Consider the following 21,916-nt stretch of genomic DNA (forward strand, 5'->3'; position numbering starts at 1 on the left):
CAGCTCTTCGGTGGGTGGCTCATCGACCCCAGATTTGGGTTCAGTTCTGATGCCTTTAGCATGTGTTGTTGTTCTTCCATAAAATTTCAAGCTGGCATAACGTCGCCATTTGTTCTCCCCGCGCTGTGCGTATCGCAGCCTTCTCAGTACGGTCAACTTCACACCAGGAAGCCCCGTTCTGGGAATTGACGTGAATCCAGTTTGTTGTTTGCGGGTTTGGCTTTTGCGACGACCCAGAGCAAAAACACACAATTTCAATTTTCAACTTCGTTCCCGATGATTCTGGTCTGAGAAGCGGCACGCGAGGGGGAAACGAGACAGGGGTCGGAACATTCTGGGTGCGGCAAGAAAGTCAAACTGATTAGTTTAGAAAGAAGGTCCCCAAATGAAAGCAAATGAGTGGGGGAGGCTGTCACGAACAATAGCCGTGAGGGCCAAGGGGCATGTGTTAGACGCCAGAGGCATCTTCTTCGCTTCCAAGGGGACTGTTGTCGAGCTTTCGGTGGAGTCTCTTCCGAAGCTCTGGGCTGTACGGCCGCTCCTCGGCCCGCACGCGGGAATGACGTCCTCGTCCCCTGCCTGTCAACGCTCCAGGCGGGGCGAAGGGGCACTGGTGCAGCCAGCTGGTCTCGCTTAAGAGAAACCTCACTGACGCACCCCACCATAAAACCAACAGTTACTAAATAAATCAATTACAGGCTCTTTAAAAGGGAGATCTACTGTCTGTTAAAATGTAGACAACTCCATAGCGCGCGCGCGCACACACGGAGCAGCGGAAGCAGCTTCCAAGACAGAATTTTTCTAGCTTAATGCTTATTTGCAAACTGCCGTTGTCGTCGCTTTTCGCCGCATTGCTGAAAAATTTGAAGGTGCGGAAGGAACGGAACGTGAAGAGATCAGAGACAAAGACTTGTAAAGCGTGCAGTGGGTTCCATCATCGTGGTTAGAGACGGCATCTTTAGAATTAGCCATCCATTAGCGTTAGCATTAGCAACCGGTCCAACTTCTTTCCTCTCAACTAGGTGTCTGCTTTGCCTCTGCTGGGGGCCGAGTACTCCAGCTGCGGAGAAAACAAGTTCTACAATCAGACCACTGGTACCTGCCAAGCCTGTCCTCAATGCCAGCCGGGCCAAGAGCCCTATATGGTAAGTTCTCGAGCGGAGGATGAAACCTGCCTGTCTTTTGTCCAGCATGGCTCTTCATGCAGACCGCCTTCTGAGATGTTTGATATGGTTTTCCTTGCTAGCAGTTAACTGTTATGACTGAAGGTTAGTTTTAATTTTTCTGATTAAATCAGATGCCCCTGACATTTGCAGCCGGATGGCATCTGTAGAGGGAAGATCTTCCGTGAGAAAACGCTAGGCAGACAATTATCTGCACGACTGGCCTCCATCCTACTGCAGCCTTTCTTCCTGTTTTCACAGACCACCCAGGTAGCACTTGCCTGGTTCACGTTGATACTTTTCAACACAAAACAGTTTGTCTGAATTTCAAGTACCAATAAGCTTAAGAGTTTTAAGCGCCGCATTCACAGGGACGGAAAAGTACAGCGTCGAAACGCTTCTGCTTTGGCACCGGCCATATGGTTCGCTGCCGCGCTTGAATAATTACACATTCTTGAGCTGGTCAAAAAATGTTTGGCTAAAATTAGTGTTAAGCGGAGATTATGAAGTAACAAACACCGACAAATCGATATGCTCAGGGCATCAGGCTGGACAGTGTGCAGGTGGAGCAGGTACATTCGCGGCTCACCGAACGAGACTCCTCGCGGGAGCTGGCTTCCCGGGCCAAGAAAAACACCCCAGCACTTTGGCGTGCTGCTGGTTCCGCAGGTGCCCACACCTGTCTGTCTCTGAGGCATCCCTGACATGCTCCAAGTGCGCTCACATTGTGAAAAGCTTGCAATACAGTGTACTACCACCCAGAGGGTCCATCTGAACCATTTGTGAACTGCACTAAAAGGTGGCTCCGTTACTAGAAATAAGTCATTTGGCTCCACTTGCTGATGACTCCTGGGTTTTTTTAAAAAAAATGTTTTAATCTGTCTGGATGCTTTTCTCCGACGTGACTTACACCGGTGCTTGAAATTACGTGAACCCAGTAGGTGGTCATTATTCTTGTATAAAATATTAAAATAAATTTATGAAAACTAGATCTTACATTTTTGAAGAAACTTATGAAATGAATAATTGATTATGATTTACACACGCGATTCTACTTACCTACATGGTTTACCCAATGCAACTTTGGCATCGCTTATTTTTGCACCTACACCATTTCCTTGTTTCTACCACTCACATGATTTCCTCTAAAGCAACATATGGAACTGGTCATTACACACCTTTTATGTGAGATGAAGAAGAGTGCTTCTCAGTAAATTGCCATTTTTTTGGTAAAACTGAGGGACACAAGAGACAAGAGATTCACATACTTTTATGCAGCACTCAATCAATGGTTAGGCTACTTACCAATATTTCCCAATATTTATACGGCTGGGTAATTTTTACTGTACCAATTCAGGGTAAGTATCTTGATCAAGGGTACTACAGCAGGAGGTGGAATCCAATCGTGGATCCATTCAGTGCAAGGTCACCCCTCTAACTACAATGCTCGCTACTGCCCGTGGTTGCACCTCCCAGTATTGTGGCTTCTGTGAATTATGACCATCACACTTTACAGGCATGTGCTTAAGGGTGTTGTTTCAATCCTCCAGGGTCATCAATATCGGTCGCAAACTGAAACCAAGCATGATCTGTGATACCCCTGTGCTCCTCAGATAACACTCACTACTATGACCAACCTCTACACAATATCCATAAACTAGAAAGCCACCTTTGAGTCTGATCTGTGTTTTACTGGATGATGCCAGAACATCAAATGCTTCCTCCAGATGAAAGCGGCAAGAAATTAGAAAGTGAGGTGTCCTCCTCAGAGCCTCTGATCCTGGGCAGGAGAGCGACTGGGACCAGCCGCAGTCCTGTGCCTCAGGCGGCCTGTGTGGCGGTGGGGTGGAAGTTCTTCACAAAGCCATAGATTCCACTTGGGTGTGAGAACATCTGTCTTTTTGGATTAGCGACTTAGCTCGACAATGACCTTCCCATGATATCCAGACTGAAGGAGCATCGTCAAGCTTTATTTTAACCAATGTAGAAGATATTCTTAAAAGGAATTCTGCTTTGTACATCTTAGAAGATACTTTTCATAACATCTGCAACCCGTAGTATCATTGCAGGCCCTGTTATCTGAAATTGTGGTAGAGACTATCCAACTTTCAAAGGATCATAGATCATAAAGCCTTAAGTAGGAGGAAAAATGAAACAATTTAATATTCTTGGAATATTTTTTATAAAATCAGAAAACACATGGTAAATAAGCCTTAGTTTTGATTTTGTTACAGATTAAAAGCCACGGCTTCAGTAGTTTGCCCATAAGGTCTTCTTGTTTTTATTGAAGTGTGTGTGTGTGTGTGTGTGTGTGTGTGTGTGTGTGTGTGTGTGTGTGTGTCAAAGGGCAGCTGCTGTATAAAGGAAACTGAGCAAACTCATATCGGAGCAAAGACTTTCAGACAAAATCGAAGACGAGGACACCTTAAGCAGCTCCAGATGTGGAGTAGTGCCATATCACCGCTCGGTTGCGTTTGAAACGGCCACTGTGACCAATCGCAGCTAATGCGATTCACCCTCTAAAGACGCACCTCACATTGACCGCCACCCAGGCTGATATTTCATGACACACCACAGAGACCCCTTTAATGCAGAGCAGAGTTCCATTTTTAGCAGCACTGTGAATTAGTATCTGTGGTAAACCTGGTAATCGTGAAGAACCACAGCAATCGAAAAGAATGCACGAAGAGAATGTTATGCGGAACGTCACTGCAAATATTTAACGGCGTGCGGAGGTTTCCTCCCATAGTCAAAAGACATCTGTTTCGGGTGAATTTGTGACTCTAAATTGCCTGAGGTGTGTGAATGTGTGAGTGGAGGGGTGTGTGTGATGGCCCTGCGGAGGACTGGTCTCCTGCCTGGAGTGTACGCTGCCTCATGCCTTGCGCCTTACGCTTCCGGAATAGGCTCTGGATCAACACTGCGCTGCACTGGATGAGTGGTTAGGGAAAAACAAAACACACACACACTATACAGTACAAGAAAATGATGAAGATTAAGAGATTAAGACAATTGCAAATACAGTTCTTATAGCAGAGCCCAACACCACTTGTTTTATAAGTTACATTTGTATCTGCTGGGACATGCTTGTCTCTTTCCCTCTGATTTAGATTTTAAAGTCTGAAAGGAAATGAATAAGAACTGATTAACTAAGTTAGTTAAAAGCCAAATTTTAATTTCTGGAAAGAATAGGGAGTTATTTTACTGCAGTTTTGCAATTTTTGCTCAGTCACTCCATTAACAACTCTACAAGTTTTCAAAATAATTATGCGGTTTAGAAATCTGGATTTAATCTGGATTGCTTTCCGGTGAATGATGAAGGCACAAATCTTGGAGGCAAAGTTGCCTTCGCAGGCCAAAACTCATTTCCCCCAGCTGTCCTCCTCCCCCCCCCCCCCCCCCCCCCATCAGCTACCATTTACAGCTGTCTCAGCATCTGGATTATCAGAACAGGTAGATAATTTTGATTGAAAGGTGTCACACTCAGTCAGGACCAACCGGGCGGGTCAGGGGAGTGATCATATTACAGTCGCGATGTAACCAGTGCGACGGGCTAAAATTCATAACAGGGGCACCCCCCAAATTATCCTTCGCTGATGATCAGGGCTCGAATATGGCCTTTGCCGGCCCAAGGCACACACTCCGACATATGCAAAAGGAGAGGCAAACGCCAATTTAATTATGTCAGTTGACATGACAAACTTTAAATGATTCTAATACTAAGCCACGTGATTAATGGCGAAGCCAAAGAACGAAACAATCATAGGAAATTCCTGGAAATTCTAAATTATGCTTTTGTAGGCTTTGTTTATAGAGCGCCTAATGGGAAATCCAGCACTGCCCATGACAACAATAGTTGCTGTCCTTTTTCCAGAACTGTGGCTACGGCATCAAAGACGGGGACTACGACTGCGTACCCTGTCCGCCCGGGAAGTTCTCCAAGGGCAAGTACGAAATCTGCCGCCGACACAAGGACTGCGACGCCCTGTACCGCGCCACCGTCCTGACGCCTGGGACTGCCGAGAGTGACGCCGAGTGTGGACCCTGCCTCCCGGGGTAAGCGACCACCTTCGGGATTACCTGCGACTATGTGCTTAGTGTCCTGGCCGCATTCCAAACGGCACAAAAACACGTCACGCATGACCGTAATACCTTAATAGCTCGTTAGGACCACATCACTCATGTAATTGAAAGTGCAACGCACACGGCATACCAAACCAGCATGGCACATGAATCTCTCAAACTATGCACACTGTTGCACTTGGAAAAACTACCCAGACCCCTCAAGGCCTTGTATGTTTATTATATATACAGTATATAAACATACAAGTAACATGCACCAACATGGGAGTACACGAATACCACCTCCGTGGAAGACTCATCAAACAATCAAACACATCCATTTGTACAAAAAGACCAAATGATGACTGAGAAAACACTCGATGTTGCGGCAGCTGGTACTTTAGCGGTTAGAGCCGCTGCCTTCGGACCCAAAGGTCGCGGCGTAAAGTGTCACCTCCAACTTCAGTACCCATGTGCAGGGTTCTTACCCTAAAAAAATTACCCAGCTGTATAAACAGGTAAATAATTTTAAGTAGCTTAACATTATAAGTCGCTTTGGAGAAAAGTGTCAGCAGGAAATGAATAAACGATAAATGAATAATCGATAAAATAATGTCAAATAACAGCCTTGGTTTTCCATTTCCGGTAACCTGTGGGAACACGGTAACTATTGTTTTGGGACACCGAGAACAGAAATACTATACAGAGGAGGTGAGCACACGTATTGCGGGAGGAGAATTAAGCATCCTTGAGCAACCTGGAAATAAAAACCCTCCCTTTTTATACCTACCAAAATTATTTACGTGAAATCCAGTAACACTGTATTTGCTTCAGCTGATATACTGGCGGTGGCACTTGTTATACTTCCACACACTTTCCAGAATAAAAGGTGCGATTACTGTTCTGTTTGTAACACCACACACACACACACACACACACACATTGGTTGAAGCTGCTGCTCCCAAGCGGGGTCGCGGTGAGCCGGAGCCTAACCCGGCAACGCAGGGCGTAGGGCTGGAGGGGGAGAGGACACACCCAGGACGGGACGCCGGTCCGTCACAAGGAACCCCAAGCGGGACTCGAACCCCAGACCCGGCCAAACCCGTTGCGCCACCACGCCCCCCGTTTGTAACGCCACTCAGTAAACAATTACCAAACCATCAGATGCTACTCGTAAAGCACACTGATCTTAACACGACTGCTCAGGGGGCTTTTTCCCAGCACCAGTGTACCCTTTAGTACCACTCTGTCACTCATTTCCCCAGAGCTTTACAGCATCATGATTGTTTTAATATGGTAATAATACTGCAAATGCTTTTGGGAAATCGGCCCCAGTGTTGCGCTCTTAAAATAAACCGGACCACTAGGACGCGATTCCTTAAGGCCGTGCCCATATTCATTCATAGTCTTTCTCTTTCGGCTCTACGGGTATGTGTTAAACGGCAGGTGGGGTGGAGTAACGCGGTACGAATGGCACGCTACCTATTGCAAGGGGTGGGTCCTGATGTTTTTATTATGTGGGAGAAAACCGTTGAAATTATCATAGATAATATAGCTACTGTAGATATAAACAGTATTAGGACTATAATAATCTCAGGCTCCATCCTAACAAATACTTGGGCCTGGGTTCCTCATGACCTCGCCTGTCAGGAATATTTACCGTGATGGAACGCAGCGCTAATATGCAGAGACTAATCAAGGCGCACGAGCGAGCGGTTGGGTTTCGAGCGATCGCTGCGATTAAACGAATCCGAATAAACTGTGGCACGGGACGGCTGCTAGATCCTCAGGGAACACCAGACAGAAAAATAAACAAAGCGGAGGCAGAGACGGTTCCGACCGCGAACGGCGCCGGGCTTGAATCGTGGCACGAGGCGTCGGGGTGGGAGCTAGAGACGAAGCGCTGATGTAACGGACCACCCTGTCAGGACCCCCGTAAGGGCCCGCGCGCCCGGCGTTTCGATCAGCGTCACAGTCTAACCCACCCAGTTTGGGCTTGAATTACCCACCAACGGTATTTTAAAGGATGGCTAAATGGCTGCAGGAGTGTATCGGGTCTCACGAGGGCTCTATAGCCCCGAAAACCTATATTAGCGGATCTGGTCTGAATTCTGCTCAACTGAAAATACACCAGCTGGCAGAAGCTTTTAAACAGAATGTGAGTGGATGTACTCGATAGTGACTCGAACCTCCCCGGAGACTCCGAGATCCCTTTGAAAGCAATACTGTTCACCACATGTAACACTGTTTTCCAGCAGTCTAATTACTTGCCTGTTTTATATATATATATATATATATATAAATGATGTATTTCTGAAACAAATTTAAGAATTAGGATGATTTGATTATTTTTTGTAAATCTAGAAATGTCTGAAACTGCAATACATGTTCAAAGTTCAAATTACAGGTAATGAAATTAGCCGCCGATAGTTTGCGCAGACGAGCCCAAACGGGAATGCTTACCGAGGGATGAAAAGCTCTCGGGCCCTTTTGAAAAGTTTATGCTCACGAAATGCGGAAACGGACACGCCGACACGCACCCGAGACCCCCGCCGTGTGTGTCGTTAGCGCTCGGTTTGCGTCGTCGGCTCTCGCCGCCCCGCGACCGAGAGCCGTCGCGCTGCCCCGGACGGCACGGTCGAGCCGGTTACCGCTCCGCGGTCCCGCGGGTATAATTTGAACTCGGTGACGAAAAGCGAGCGAAACTGAACGCCGAAGACCTCCGTGTCATCCTGCTATTTGCCGTCATCCGTCAATGCAGCGTAAATTGTTTTTATAAACGATACACCAAGACAGGCCTACAAGCTACAATCTGTGATTAAGTGGTTTTTTTGGCAACGGCAACCATGAGTGCTGAGGCGTAAAACATGCCCTTCGCGATTTCCAAGACAGCGGCTTGTCCTTCGTGTCGATGTGCCGCTTTCTGATGCCGCTGGCGGACCTGGAATGGTCACGAGGCGCGTGCGTCACGCCTTGTGGTTCAGTGTACGGCTCAGCGAGGTACAAAAAAACTGTACTCGTGTCCCATAATGTGGTCCCGACCACATCGTGAATAAAAGCAAGCAGATGGTTAGGCTGGCAGGGACTGCGGGCTCCTATGACCCTGGAACTGTGTGTTCTTCACCTGGAGGGCCCCGCTCTGGTCTGGCGGGGGGGGGCACACAGTGGGACCTCTTGTTGGATGAGCCCAGGAAGACCGGGACATTTCACCTAGCTCCCTCTCCAGACCCTGGGTGCCGTGTGGAGGGTTTTGCAAACGTATTCCTTCCTGTTCTCCTTGGCTTTCTATTTGTAGTGCAATAACTGGTGGAAAAGAGGCCCCAGGGGAGCAGGCGGAGGGGGGTTCTGCTTTGGCCTCCTCTCACCGCTCCCTACCTGCTTTGATCCGATCGTCACATCTTCACGACAGCTTGGATAGATGGCTCCTCGCTGCAGGAAGTCCTAGAAGGACGCATTGCACTGGAGGCTGGGAAGGAGCCGGCAAAGCGATCCGGCGACGTGATTAATTGCTTCGGTTTCACAGCTCAGCCTGGAGGCCTAAAAACAAAACTATGCCACGATTTTTTACAGTTTTTTTATATATCTAAAATGTCAAGCTCGAAGGCAATAACCTCTCTGCCTTGGCTGAGGCTCAACTTTTTCCTCGGCAAATGAACGCATAAAAAAATTTATTGCTGCGAATTTAGTACGTGTCACTGTATTTCTGCTGGGGTTTGCCACGGAAGTGGGGGTCAGCGTGCCGTTCGGTCAGCGCTCATTCTGAGCGGCTCATGGGCAGCTCTGCCGTCTGGGCTTTGCCGTTTTTCACCATGTAAATGTAGCCTCCTGCATCTGCACCTGGAGTTTTATTGGCCTTGGTGGTACTGGAAAAATCCCTTTCACACTATTAACACATTGAGAGGGTGAATGGTGGGTCTGAACAACTCAGCACTCAGGAAGGGCCACGAAGCAAAAAAAGGATGTAAAATCTGCGGACAAAGAGGGTTCTGTTCTGACCTGTCATTCCCATGAAGACTTACAGGTCCCAGCAACCTGGTTTAGGATGGACCCTTAGGAACCCAGGTGGTCCTAGAAGGCCAGCTGTGTATTTTCTAACAAAGCCTAACTGAATCAAAGACAGATAGATAGATAGATAGATAGATAGATAGATAGATAGATTACAAGCCAAAATTTCCAAGTAGCCAACATTAAAATGAATGCCATACTGCAGTTCTTTCATTGCATCTCTAAGATTAACCTTTGACCCCACTTTCCCTACCTACAGGTACTACATTCTGGAGAACCGACCACGGAACATCTATGGGATGGTGTGCCACTCGTGTCAGAATGCTCCAAAGAGCATCAAAGAGTGTAAGTGTCCCCACTTCCTATTCCTCTGTTTCCCGTTTTACTGCAGCCAGCTGCATTTCGCCATAATGCGTGAGAACGGCAACGGATCAGGCTGTCAGGGCAGCTCTGTATGGTCTCTCTTAGCTGACAGCCACCATCCAGCATCCCACTACGTTGGTCTCATGGCAGCGGGCCCAGGCTCCAGTCTGTTGTGCCACCCGCACTCTGCCACTAAACTGTTATATTTGCCTGAGCCAGGAAAGCGAGCGCTTGGACCTGTGCCTCCCGGAGTGGAGGGGACACAGGGAGGCTCACCCCACCCAAAATGTGAACCAGAGCCAGCCCAGTGTTGGCAGCAGGAAATGTTACCAATTGCCCAGAAGTGTCATAATTGCACCAATATCAGGTCATCAATAACCCGTAGGAGTTGTGCTGGAGGCTTCTGGAACTTGTCATCTGCAGGGCTGAGCGTGTGATGGATATTTAGGCATTCGTTTGCAGCCTTTGGCTCCAGCCCTTCGTATGACAGGTCGTCCATAACATCATTGACTTACTGATTTCACCACATACCTGAGGACGTGAGTGCATGGAACAGACCGCAGGCAAGCTGACGCAGAGCAGAGCCCAGGCTCCAGAGAGGGACGCGCCAAACTGCGACGTGACCACCCCCTCGGGATCCCTAGCCCAGCTGGCTGATTCGGGAATGGCTCCGAACAGCACTGTTGCATGAGGATGCTAACATGTCTCTGTGCATTTTCGCTAACTCATACAATGAACACAGAGTTCCTATAAAGTACACGCCATAAAGGATAGTAGCTTTGCAAAGGATGCTGGCTGATTACAGCCTAGTTTGTAGCACAGGTTAAAGTGAAAATTTGTACAGGTTAACTTGTGATCCCCATGATAACATAGCAAGAGCTTTACACTGAAAAATAAAGTTACTCAATTCAGAAACTGACATACATTTAGACACTTGTATCTAATAACTGTGCAGTCATTCATTGTTAACCCAAAGGCTCTTTGTATTGCGCCGCATCATATTACAATTCAAAACCACACGTAAACTTGATATCATTACTGTATTTGCTTTGTAGCTTTAACTTAGCAATTCATTTTGCAGTCATTCAATAGTTATTTATTCAATCCATCACTTTACCGACCGTGCATGAGAGGTGATCACACTAAGGGATACCACACACACACACACACACACACACACACTGTCTGAAACTGCTCATCCCAAGAGGGGTCGCGGTGAGCCGGAGCCTAACCCGGCAACAAAGGGCGCAAGGCTGGAAGGGGAGGGGACACACCCAGGACGGGATGCCAGTCCGTCGGAAATGGAATATAAGTGACAAAAAAAAAAAAAACCACGTACCATTTCAGAACACAGCAGAGCCAAGAGAATATTGTTTGGGAAAAGAGGTGAAAGTCTCATTGACTTGCTCATTTCATTTGTCCAGAAGAGCTAGAACTTAAGCCAGAGCCAAAGACTGACAGGTTTGAACCCAAGCCAGAACTTGAGTGAGATCTCAGGTCAGAACATAAGCAAGAACCAGAATAGAAGTGAGCGCCTCAGATAGAACCTGAGCCAGAACCAAATCTGGAACCTAATGCAGGGGCCACTTTTGTGCCACTGACCATGCATTGTGCTTAAAGATGGACAGGCTGGTTCAGAGAGAGGTTTGGGGGGTAAATTGGGTATACACAGAGAGAGACTCAGAGGGACAAAGAGAGAAACTTCTCAGGCTTAACCTGCAACTTAAGGCATGTAAATCTCAGCAAGCTCACTTCAGGAGCTGCATGGGCCATCCCTTTGCTTCTTACAAGGACTCAGATGTGTGTGTTAGATTAATCAAAGGTGTCACATGGAATAGGATCACTTTCACACACTTTGTAGAGAGAACTTACCATACAGGCCCCCAGGACCCCCTGGGCCTCCGAGGTCTCTCTACAACTAGCACTCCACCCTCTCAATGCCCCCTCAATGTCACGAAAATTAATTTGGGAAAAACAACACTCAAAACCAGCACTTATTCGCAACTTCTGTAGTATGGAAATTAATATAATAGATATTTGCTTGCCTGGTGATAATTGAATGATTAAAATAAAACCACTAAAGCTGGAAGTCTGTAAATACATGCATGCAAACACGCAGTAAACTTATATAACCTTTTCTTCAGAAAAGCTGAATTAAATCATATGAATATGGGATATTTTTAGAAAATCTTTCTTTTAAAACATTTCATAATGCAAAATACTGTAATATTAGTATTGCTTACATCACATACAGGCACTTTAATACCCAGGTAAACAGAAAATGGCACCAGCCTTGTATTTCCTTATAATAAAATTGTAGTTTAACTGAATAGATCTCGTTTTTCCCAAAGTCCTTTCATGATCTATGAATGAATGAAAACATTATTAATTGGGTGTGTAAAAATAATCCATGGTTATATAAAAACATGTTTCAGATCTCTACTATTTTTGAAGTCTGTAATGATTTAGGTGAAACTGAACAATAAAACATTGTAAGCCTTTCCCTGGACTTTTTCAGTGGCTAAATCATCATACAGCTAATTTCTGCCAAGTTGTTTCACATTTATTCAAAGAAATGCAATAAATGCAAGAAATGGAATAAAGACAGAATGGTTGATACTTGGTTTGCTATAGTGTATATAAATTACAAGGGCATTGTTACTGATGGTGAAAGTGATTAAACCAAAGGAACGATATACATTTGCATTAAAAACTCTGCAGTTGTTTAGATTTCGGGTCTTGAATGGACTTGTCTTCCCACTACCTCCCTTGCTCAAGTTGCATACTTCATCTCTCCAGCTCAGACTCATGGCACATTTGGCCATATTCACAACATCGGTGACTTATCAGTGGTAAAACCACAGGGAAACACAGCGATTTTTGTCTGGGCCATCCTCTGAAGAACTGATTTTCGGTTCAGAGCACAGAACACAACCCTAAGGATGTGTGTTCCAAAATCTTTGGGTAGTCTTACTGACAGGTAGAGGGGACTCTACAATGATGGATGGCTGCATCAATAATTGGTATTAATTGTGGGCCATGGAGATGTCAAAGCCCATAAAGAGGGCTTATAATGAGTTTTAATGCTCACCTGCTAAGCCAAACACTTAAGCATTTAAACAGAGAGGCTGTGACTCTAGTTTTAAAAAAAAAAAAAAAAAAAAAAAATGGAGTTTTCACAGTCTATCAATGACCTTGCTGGGGACTGAACACTTGGATGCTTTTTACTCCTCCAGATATAATCATTTTTCGGTATCGGTCAAGATCGTGATCCACAAGACACATTTTTCACAGTTGCAAAAACAAAGCAAGAACCTGGCATAGGAAACCCATTCGATTTGTTAGTCATTCATCTTGTTTTTACCAGTGAATGGAAACTCTCTTTTGACGTTGACGTCTAATGTACCAAAACATCACAAAAACCATCCCCTCACTTGAGTTACTGCAATTCATAACTCATGAGCATTTTGCAAAGAACAAAAATCAATTTATCTTCTCTTCACTAAAAAAAAAACTGTTATTTTATAGGGTTGTTTAGACCCAGCGTGAGGCTACTATGGGGACCTGTTTCTCAAGTGTCAACACTTCACAAACAACAAATACAGTTTCTTCCACTTAAATGTCTTTTCTTAATTCTTAGCTATTTCAAAAATGTTTCATAATGAACTTGTTTTACAAGTGAACGTGATTAATAGCGCCTGAGTGTTGTTCATTGTATGGTGTTTACACTTCCTAGTAGGAAGATGAAGAGTAAACCAAGTATGTGTTGCCTATTATTTAACGTAAGTGACCCATTCATCAGTAATGGAACTGCGCTCTGTTATAATATGACAGGCAGTAAATGAAATTATCAAAACCAACTGGCTCAGTGGTCTTGAAATGAATAGAAATCCTAAGAAAGTGGCTAAAGTTGTGCTGTAAAATATGTGTCTTAGTTTCATATTTATTATCACATTTGGATTTGGAGTTAACATCTGCATCTGGACTTTGGGAATGCCAAATGTCCACCAAATTATGCCTGAGTGTCATTACATTGGCACCGTATGGGACCCGGGGCCCTCCTCGGCGACTAGGTGCCACCGTTCTTATCGACATGTCATTCAGTGGCTTGTCTTGCAGGTGCACGCAGCTCAGCCGCATCATCAGGGCGAGCCTCCAGCATCTCCTCGACCAGCACCACCATCTTCCCCCACCTACACAAAGGTGAGCGGTCAGGAGTCTTTGGGCTTTCAGCACTGGATTGGACTCCACTTACAGTCCAGCTGAACTAACAGCACCCTTGTTTCGTGAACTCTTCATTTTCAAATGTTAATATACCGTACCAGTCAAAGTTCAAGTTAACTTGATGGAAAGAAGCTTGTCTCCTACAAGACAACTGGTAAACAGGTTTGATCAGGAGATGAGGTGCCATGTGTTCTCAGATCTTCTGCAGGAGTTCCCAGAGATGTAGGACAGCTGTAGGACAGCTGTATGTTGCTTTGCGTTTGCTTTTCTGTGCAGTTCATCCCATACAAGTATTGTCCAAGTTGCCTACATGAACTCAGACCTTTGACTGGTACTGTATGTATTAATGCCTTTGCATTTTAAAAGCTGTTACTGATAAAGCCAATTGTTACAAAACACACCCGCTCATATAAATGTCACACTTCAAAACAAACTACATACGTTCCAGTTGTTCACATCTCTGTTGAGGTTTACTGAGGTCCCTCTCAGTGCAAGAGGTATTTCAGTGATGCGTGTTTTCGTGTGTTTAAAAGATCTGAGCGGACAGGGCCACCTGGCGACGGCTCTCATCATCGCCATGTCCACCATCTTCATCATGGCTATTGCCATAGTGCTCATCATCATGTTCTACATTTTGAAAGCCAAGACTAGTGGCCAGGGTGAGACTGCTGGTTTCTGACTTATGGTCTCATATACACACACACACACACACACACTCACTGGGATTCCACAGGCTGGTGCTGTCTGACAGATGAGGGACTCACACTGTGTCTGGTCTTCAGCTTGCTGCACAGGTCAGGTGGTGAAGACCGTGGAAGCACAGGCAAACAAACCGGAAGAAAAGAAAGAAGTACAAGGTAAGACATTGCAGCACTGTCAACATCCTTCTGCAAATGCACAACACGTTTACTAGGGAAAGGTTTAAGCAAAGTAACCAAAGTGAAATGTGGTACGGCATTTATTAGACAGGTCTAGCTATAAAAATCAAGACAATATGAAAAATGTACATTAGTAGCATTTAGAAAGGATCGTTAAAAAGTCTTGACCACACTTATTTGCATGGCATTGCTGCAAAATGAGAGGTTTACACATTAACTACAGTTACCTCGACATTTCAAGGAAAATGAAACGACTTTCATTGAGAAGAAGCTAAGATGTTACATTTCTACTAAAATTAATTTGTTTGCCAACTGGTAATTTTTCCCATCTGACAGCGATGTTTGGCCAGGCCTCTAAAACTCAATTTCTGCCGTTGTGCTCCAATTGTCGTTGATATTATTGTTTATTTAGCTGATACCTTTGTCCAAGGTGACATATACATGGACAGATGATATCAGGTAAAAAAATGCTTAAAAGCTGTGTATGCATTTACATTTACATTTACATTTATTCATTTAGCAGACGCTTTTGTGCAAAGCGACGTACATCTCAGCAAAAGTACAATTTATGCATTACACTGAGAGGAGACATAGCTGCAGAGGTTTATACACCTATACAGTAAAGGTGCTCTTGCTTTGTGTTTGGAGTTCCTGGATGGTCTAAGCCTGTTTAAGCATCATTTACTGTCAACATCACCTCCCACATTTCACTGGACAGTGAAGGAGTTTACAGGGTAATTTCAGGATATTTTGGGGTATTGAAGACAGTAGCAATTATGCACCGGTGTAAATGACTGGGTAGGTAAAGGGGAATCTTAAATTGTTTTCTTCAGCATTTCCCACATTCCATGCTTTTGGCTCAGGCTGAATTATGTGGGTAAAGTACCACACTGCTGCACTCTGGGTTTACATTTGTGTGCTGCCCTGTCACAAACAGCGATGGTAAAATCTGATCAGAGGAAATCACGTTTATTCAATGGGCAGCTTATTCTATAATACGGGTATTTGAACGTCCCACAGCTGACACCGTTGGCACCTCACTGAGCACATTCACTAACAGCTGCCCGGATAAATACCGCTGTCATTCAAAGGCGTCTCCAATACAAGCGTCCGAGGGAAAAGTTGGACGCGCGTTTGTTTCCCCTTTTCAAAAGCAATAAACGTTTCTTGTTGACTGGCAAAAGACGTGTGCTCTTATCAGAGGACTTCTCCACCGTGTATCAGAGCAAAGTAACGTCTGACAAGATTCCAGGCACTGGCTGATCATGTGTTCCTGGCCTTATGTAAAGATTTCAATGTAAGCCATATTACATTCCATGTTCGTCGTTAGAGGTTACGTGCATTCTTATGCGTGACGGACTGTTTCCTCTACAGAAAATGTCGTGATCTTCACGGAAACGAATGAGTTTGACAAGCTGAAACCCACTCCGCCAAAGAAAAGGTGAGCGTGGAACGGCTTCTCACGACACGCCAGACCCAGAAATTTCCACCCTTAAGAACCTCGCAATATTTTTGTTAAAACAGTTATCCCGTCTAAGAATAAACATGTTTATAATAATTTCTTTAAAACCTGGCAAGGATACGAAAAAAATCTACCATCAGTATCTTCCAGACAAGCAGAGCTCTGTTCCTTTGAACTTAGGGGTACAAACAAGTGAGAAATATCGCTGGTGGGACCGAGCCGGCAGTCTGTTGCAACTTGAACGGAGGCCGCAAAGAGAGCGATTTCTCATCCGGATTTCTGCCGAGGATCTGCCGGCAATTAAGTCACCACAGGACAAGTCGGAGCAGTGGAAGTCTCTTGCTGCTGGCCTTCTAAGCGGAGGCAGGGTTTCGGGAAGGGTTTTGTTATTTGTGCCCCCTTTTTGGACCGGCACTGCAGCGGGAATGCCGAGTTCACCCGAGGATTTGCCCTGGGAACAATGCGCGACTCGGGGAGCGATGAGATAGTTCCACGCAGATGCCTTGGGGCTTTGGAAGGGATGTGCGCTTATGCGGACGTGATAAAGCGGCTGATAATTGCGCGCGCTGGCAGCCAAACCACCTGGTGAAAACTGTACCACTTTAAAGGGTGGCAGCTTTTCCCCTTAAACCTTTTTCGCATGTCTGTGGAGAGGCAAAAACCCACAACGCATAGATTGAGAAGAGCCATTGTTCCGTACTGTCTTCGCGTGGTTTCGATCGACACACAGGTATATGTATATATGTAAGGAAAGCAGCGGTGCATACTGTATGTTAAAGCCCATGTGTCATACGATCAATACTAGGCACACTCATCGACGAGGTAACACAATGCTTGTCACCGTAACTTCTTCTCCAACATCTCCTGACCTCAGCAGCTTGGCTCTTCGTGCTAGAAGATGTGTTGATTTGTTGAGATGGCTGTCAGGCTAGCATGGGTGTCAGGTGACACAGAAACAATGACGTTCTATGGCATCGCCAGGCACGTCGCTTCAACAAAGAGCTTTTGCTGTAAATGCCAGGAGAAAAGGCATATAGTTTGAATTCATTCTATCTGGCACAGCAGCCCGAGCCAATGACACATCTCTGTAATGCTGACTAAAGAGGCAATCATGCCCCCCTCCCCCTGTATCATCGCTGCAGCGAGAACGACGCCTCCTCCGAGAACGAGCAGCTGCTGAGCCGCAGCATCGACAGCGACGAGGAGGCGGCGCTGGAGCGCCAAGGGCCAGCGGACCTGTGCCTCCTCTCCCTGGTCCACCTCACCCGGGACAAAAACGGTTCCTCCATCAACAGCAACACCAGCAGTAACGGCAACGGCAGCAAGACCACCGGGGTAAGACCCCCTGCTAACGGACTGATCAATTCAGTACTGTTTTACTGAGCGACCTGCAACACCTCACACATGCATGCAGGGAACTCAACACACCACGCAGAGTAACACTCATTCTCCTTCCTTTTGCCGATGCAGATCCAGAGTCGACGGAGGAAAATCCTGGAGCTCTACGCGAAGGCGTGCAGTGATGCAGAGGGTACGTTTCTCGCAGTTCCTCTACCCCGTTGATGGTGGACAGGAGGAATCATCTGAAATCGCTCGGACCCCCCTTGTCCTCAGTACTGGTCTTCATGTGCATTTAAAGTTGGACAAGCCATGTCCCATACCAGAACACCCGGTAGCATGGTGGTTAAGGATGCGGATTTTTTAGCCGAAGATTCCTGGTTTAGCGAAAAAAAGAGGTCCTGCAGGTTCACTTTTTATCAAGGTACTTAACATCAAGTGCTCTGGAAACCCCAGCTGTGTAAATAGATGAAAAAAACAGAGAAATAGCTATAACGACAGGCCATGTGTCATGAGCAGGGCCATGTCCTGGGCCAACAAGTGATCTCATTCTGGGCCACTGAGTGAGTCCGTGCATCTGGAAAAGGCTCTGTTCTCTGTAAAAGCATCTAAGTGGACCTGTCACATGCCTTGTATCTCCCTTGAATACATTAGCTGTGAACAAGTGAGGAGAGCCATTTGCAGAAAGCCCTTTGGAGCAAAGGACTTCCCGCTCCTTGTTCTGGTGGCAGAATTAGAACCATCTGCAGTGGGATGCTTGCAAAAAATAGCAGTTACCTTCAAAAAAATCTTGCAGTAGTAATGCCCAGTGCAGTAAAACAATGTTTGTGCAACTGTTTGAAATGTATTCCTTATTCAGCTACCAACCAGACAGCAGTTAAATCTCAGTTGTTAACATGTCGCTTGATGAATCTGTTTGAGTCAAGTGCGGATTTTCTTCATTATGCGGTACGTTAAAAGTTAACGACGGGGCATTTTGGGAGTAGCTGTGTTTGTTGAGAGCAAAAAAAGTCAGATTTCCGTTGTTCTATCTATTTCAGAAGGTTTAAATGTGATTTTAAGCAAAAATATTCATCGTATGGAGTGACACAGAAAAACAAAACCACAGGGGGTTTCTGTGCCTTTACTTTCCTGTGCCCTTTGACCCCTAGGCCTGAGTCCCACAGAGCTGCCCTTCGACTGCCTGGAGAAGACCAGCCGGATGCTGAGCTCCACATACAGCACGGACAAGGCGGTGGTCAAGACGTGGCGCCACCTGGCGGAGAGCTTTGGCCTGAAGCGGGATGAGATCGGTGGCATGACGGACGGCATGCAGCTGTTTGACCGCATCAGCACAGCGGGCTACAGCATCCCTGACCTGCTCACCCGCCTGGTTCAGATCGAGCGCCTGGATGCAGTGGAGTCACTGTGTGTTGACATCCTGGGGAAGATGGAAGGGCCTCCGCCAACTGGTCACGCCGTCTCCTTTCGTTGTGCCAGTGTCTAAGCCCCGCCCAAACCCCACCCCATGGCTCCGTTCCACATGAAGAATAACTATAGACCTCTACGTAGAGGCCCCACGATGCTCAGTCCTTCTCCTTCTTCACTAAGTCATATAGTACAAATGCCAGTCAGTGCCTTACAGAAAAATGGAAAAACTCCATTTCAGATGTATATGGAAGTCTGAACCATTTTATATTCATTTTCAGAAAGTTGCGCTGGACGCCGATTTAAAAAAATAACAAAAAAAGGCTTTTCTGGCGAAAACATGATAAAGGCGATTACTGAAATTTATCATATATTCCCACATTTTCACAGCCATATCCAAGACCTATTTTCTTCCATTTGGTATTTTGTGCAATTTTGTAAAGTTTATTAATAGCCTTTACATTTGAAAGTGCATTTAGATCTCTGGGATGCTTTTGTTTGTGTGTCTGGAAATTTTGATCCCTGTATATTTCAGAAGTTCTCCAAGTATGAAATGGACACCATTAATACATGTCTGTGGGCACCTGCATGTTATAAACCCTTGTAGGCCACATCACAACGGTTTCTTTTTCTTTTATTTAAAGAGGAACAGTGTCAGAAAACCCCACGTGTCCAACTCAAGCGATTTTGTTACTTCTGCCTACTTTAATGGACTAATGTGCCACAGTTTACAACACAGTTTACAAAAGTTCCCCTATTTTCCAGCTCCCTGTTCACTAATAAAGCTGAATGGAAAAGCTGTTAAAAGTATCCCGTGCTACAGAACAGAAATGCAGTTGCCTCAGCGCTTAATGGCACTCGCAATGCACGAGCGCAGCCGACTCGTTCCAAAGGAGGCGATCATGATATTGCTAACTATTGTTGTATGGCTAAATACTGTCATATTGTGAATGCTTCATCAGCAGCATGCTCTCGCTGTCTACAATGCATGGCTGTGTGTAAGACATCTAATAAGCTTTCACTGACAAGTATTCCTACTTTAATGTACTGTAGGATTATGATTGTTAGGTCCTTGTGTAGCCAATTAATAATAATGTTTCTAAAGCTAGTAGTTATAGAAGAGTGTAGATCTTCATGTAGTCATGATAATCTTCCTGTCACTAGCTCTGGTACAAGGTGGTTGTCACACCCAGGAGAACAAAAAGCTAATTCCATCATCAGGATGCAATTCAGTATTGTAATGACAATTGATTATTTTCTCAGACACTTTTGTTTTTTCTCAACGGGCAAAGGCAACAGCGCAGGAGTGCCAAAGGAGCTGGTCTCCGGTGATGGAACTGAATATAAATGCATGTGTGGTGACTATCGTTTAGCATGTGTGCATTAGGTCTGAAATGTTGGTGTATCTGCTACCAAAAAACAAAACGGAACAAAAAAATATGTATGGAAGGTTTTTATAAAATAAGAAAATAAAGTGATTATGGGACTGTCATTGACAACTCCACAATCAATCCACTTACCTCATTCACAAACTGTATGATAGAATGAACACAAAGGAAGCAAGTAGACAATGGAAACAAAATGTGTATATATAACTTATTAATGTACATATACTTCAATAAAAATCATTAATAAAAATGTCAGAGTATACACAGCTCAAACTGTTCTTGCATTTGTTTTTGTCAGCATGTGATGGAAATTACTGTTCTTTGCACATCCTTGTGTTTTTCTTTACAACGCTAGAAATGACCAGATAAAAATTAAGACAGCTATGAAAGTCTGAGAAGACTAGAAACAATACATAAAAACATACATTAAATTCTTTTAGAAGAAAACTGAACATTTAAGTCATTTAGTAGTCAAACAGAAAATCATTCTCAGAAATCAAACGTTTTAAAAGAATAACACGGGTGCATTCCTACACATTACTGTAACTGACATCAGCATGACGGGGCATTTCTGAATCAACCACTTGCACCTCCCGATCCCAGTGACATGGCCCATGACAAGGGATGTCAGGGCAAAGGTTGATTTCACCCCTGGGGCAACAGACGTCTGTCTCTTGTCTTACCCCGGCTGAGAAAAGCCGCCCCAAATCATTGAGGCAATTACTAGTTGGCGCTGTGATTAATGACACGCTGGAGGGGTGATCACTGTTCATTCATTGTTCCGGCACAGTCAGCAGGGGGGGTTTTGGGCAGGTATGCAAGAAGTGGCAGGGATGTGCCCAAAACCACCCCAATGTGAATCGACACAGCCAGGTCGTGGCAGGTACGCAAATTCACCTGATTGCTTGACAAACGTGGGCACAACAAGAGCAGACACATCAAACACTTAATGTAAAATGAGAGCAGAACAATAATTACATTTACATATTTGCAAATAATCTAAAAATATAAGGACAGCACATAGTTTAGTGGTTACATTCACTGGTTTGAGGATGAAGATTTAAATCCCTTCTCCTGCTGTACTGCCCTCAAGCAAGTTACTCACCCGCAATTGATACTGTAAAAATTACCCAGCTATATAAATGGGGGAATCACTGTAAGTAGCTTAACACTGTAAGCTGCTTAGGAGAACAGCATCAGCTTTAAGGCATTTATGAATGAATGAATAAAATAAAGTAAATGTATGAGTCAAGGCTTTCCATCTGAGAACGCAGTTGGAATTCATTCAGACAAATACATGTTCATACTGCGAGGTGTGCACCTGGGTTAAAAGTTTGGTTTTTCATCTACTGTAGGAACGCAGCCATAAGGTTGGACTGCAGAGCAATTACCGTTTGATCTGTCCAGCAGAACGCTCAGAAAGGTGTACTGGGATTGGGTCCTTAGGAAGTACTACTGTGCTCTTCCATTGAATCCTCAAAAGCATGGCAAGGAGGACCTTGCAGAAACACCCAGGAAACTCACCAAACCTGCCAGCTCCTTCACATCCGTAGACACTGGAATCAGTGGCCAAGTTCCCCGCTTTCCTACACCTTCTTCCTCTCCCTGGAACTAGCTGTTTCGCAC

At 45.1% G+C, this 21,916-nt stretch overlaps 1 protein-coding gene across 1 annotated transcript in view; it reads left to right on the forward strand.

Annotated features, from left to right (window-relative positions):
• Positions 1-19,071, forward strand: part of edar (ectodysplasin A receptor) — a 32,877-nt gene extending 13,806 nt beyond the window's left edge. The window contains exons 3-12 of the mRNA XM_018743635.2: positions 1,023-1,145; positions 5,038-5,219; positions 9,490-9,575; positions 13,713-13,796; positions 14,351-14,476; positions 14,600-14,674; positions 16,070-16,136; positions 17,300-17,492; positions 17,628-17,688; positions 18,647-19,071. Coding sequence (XP_018599151.1) covers positions 1,023-1,145; positions 5,038-5,219; positions 9,490-9,575; positions 13,713-13,796; positions 14,351-14,476; positions 14,600-14,674; positions 16,070-16,136; positions 17,300-17,492; positions 17,628-17,688; positions 18,647-18,981 — 1,332 coding nt within the window. The 3' untranslated portion in view covers positions 18,982-19,071. The remainder of the gene's footprint in view (positions 1-1,022; positions 1,146-5,037; positions 5,220-9,489; positions 9,576-13,712; positions 13,797-14,350; positions 14,477-14,599; positions 14,675-16,069; positions 16,137-17,299; positions 17,493-17,627; positions 17,689-18,646) is intronic.
• Positions 19,072-21,916: the final 2,845 nt, after the last annotated feature.

Source organism: Scleropages formosus, chromosome 12 (genome assembly GCF_900964775.1).
Source record: "Scleropages formosus chromosome 12, fSclFor1.1, whole genome shotgun sequence".
NCBI classification, from domain to species: Eukaryota; Metazoa; Chordata; class Actinopteri; order Osteoglossiformes; family Osteoglossidae; genus Scleropages; species Scleropages formosus.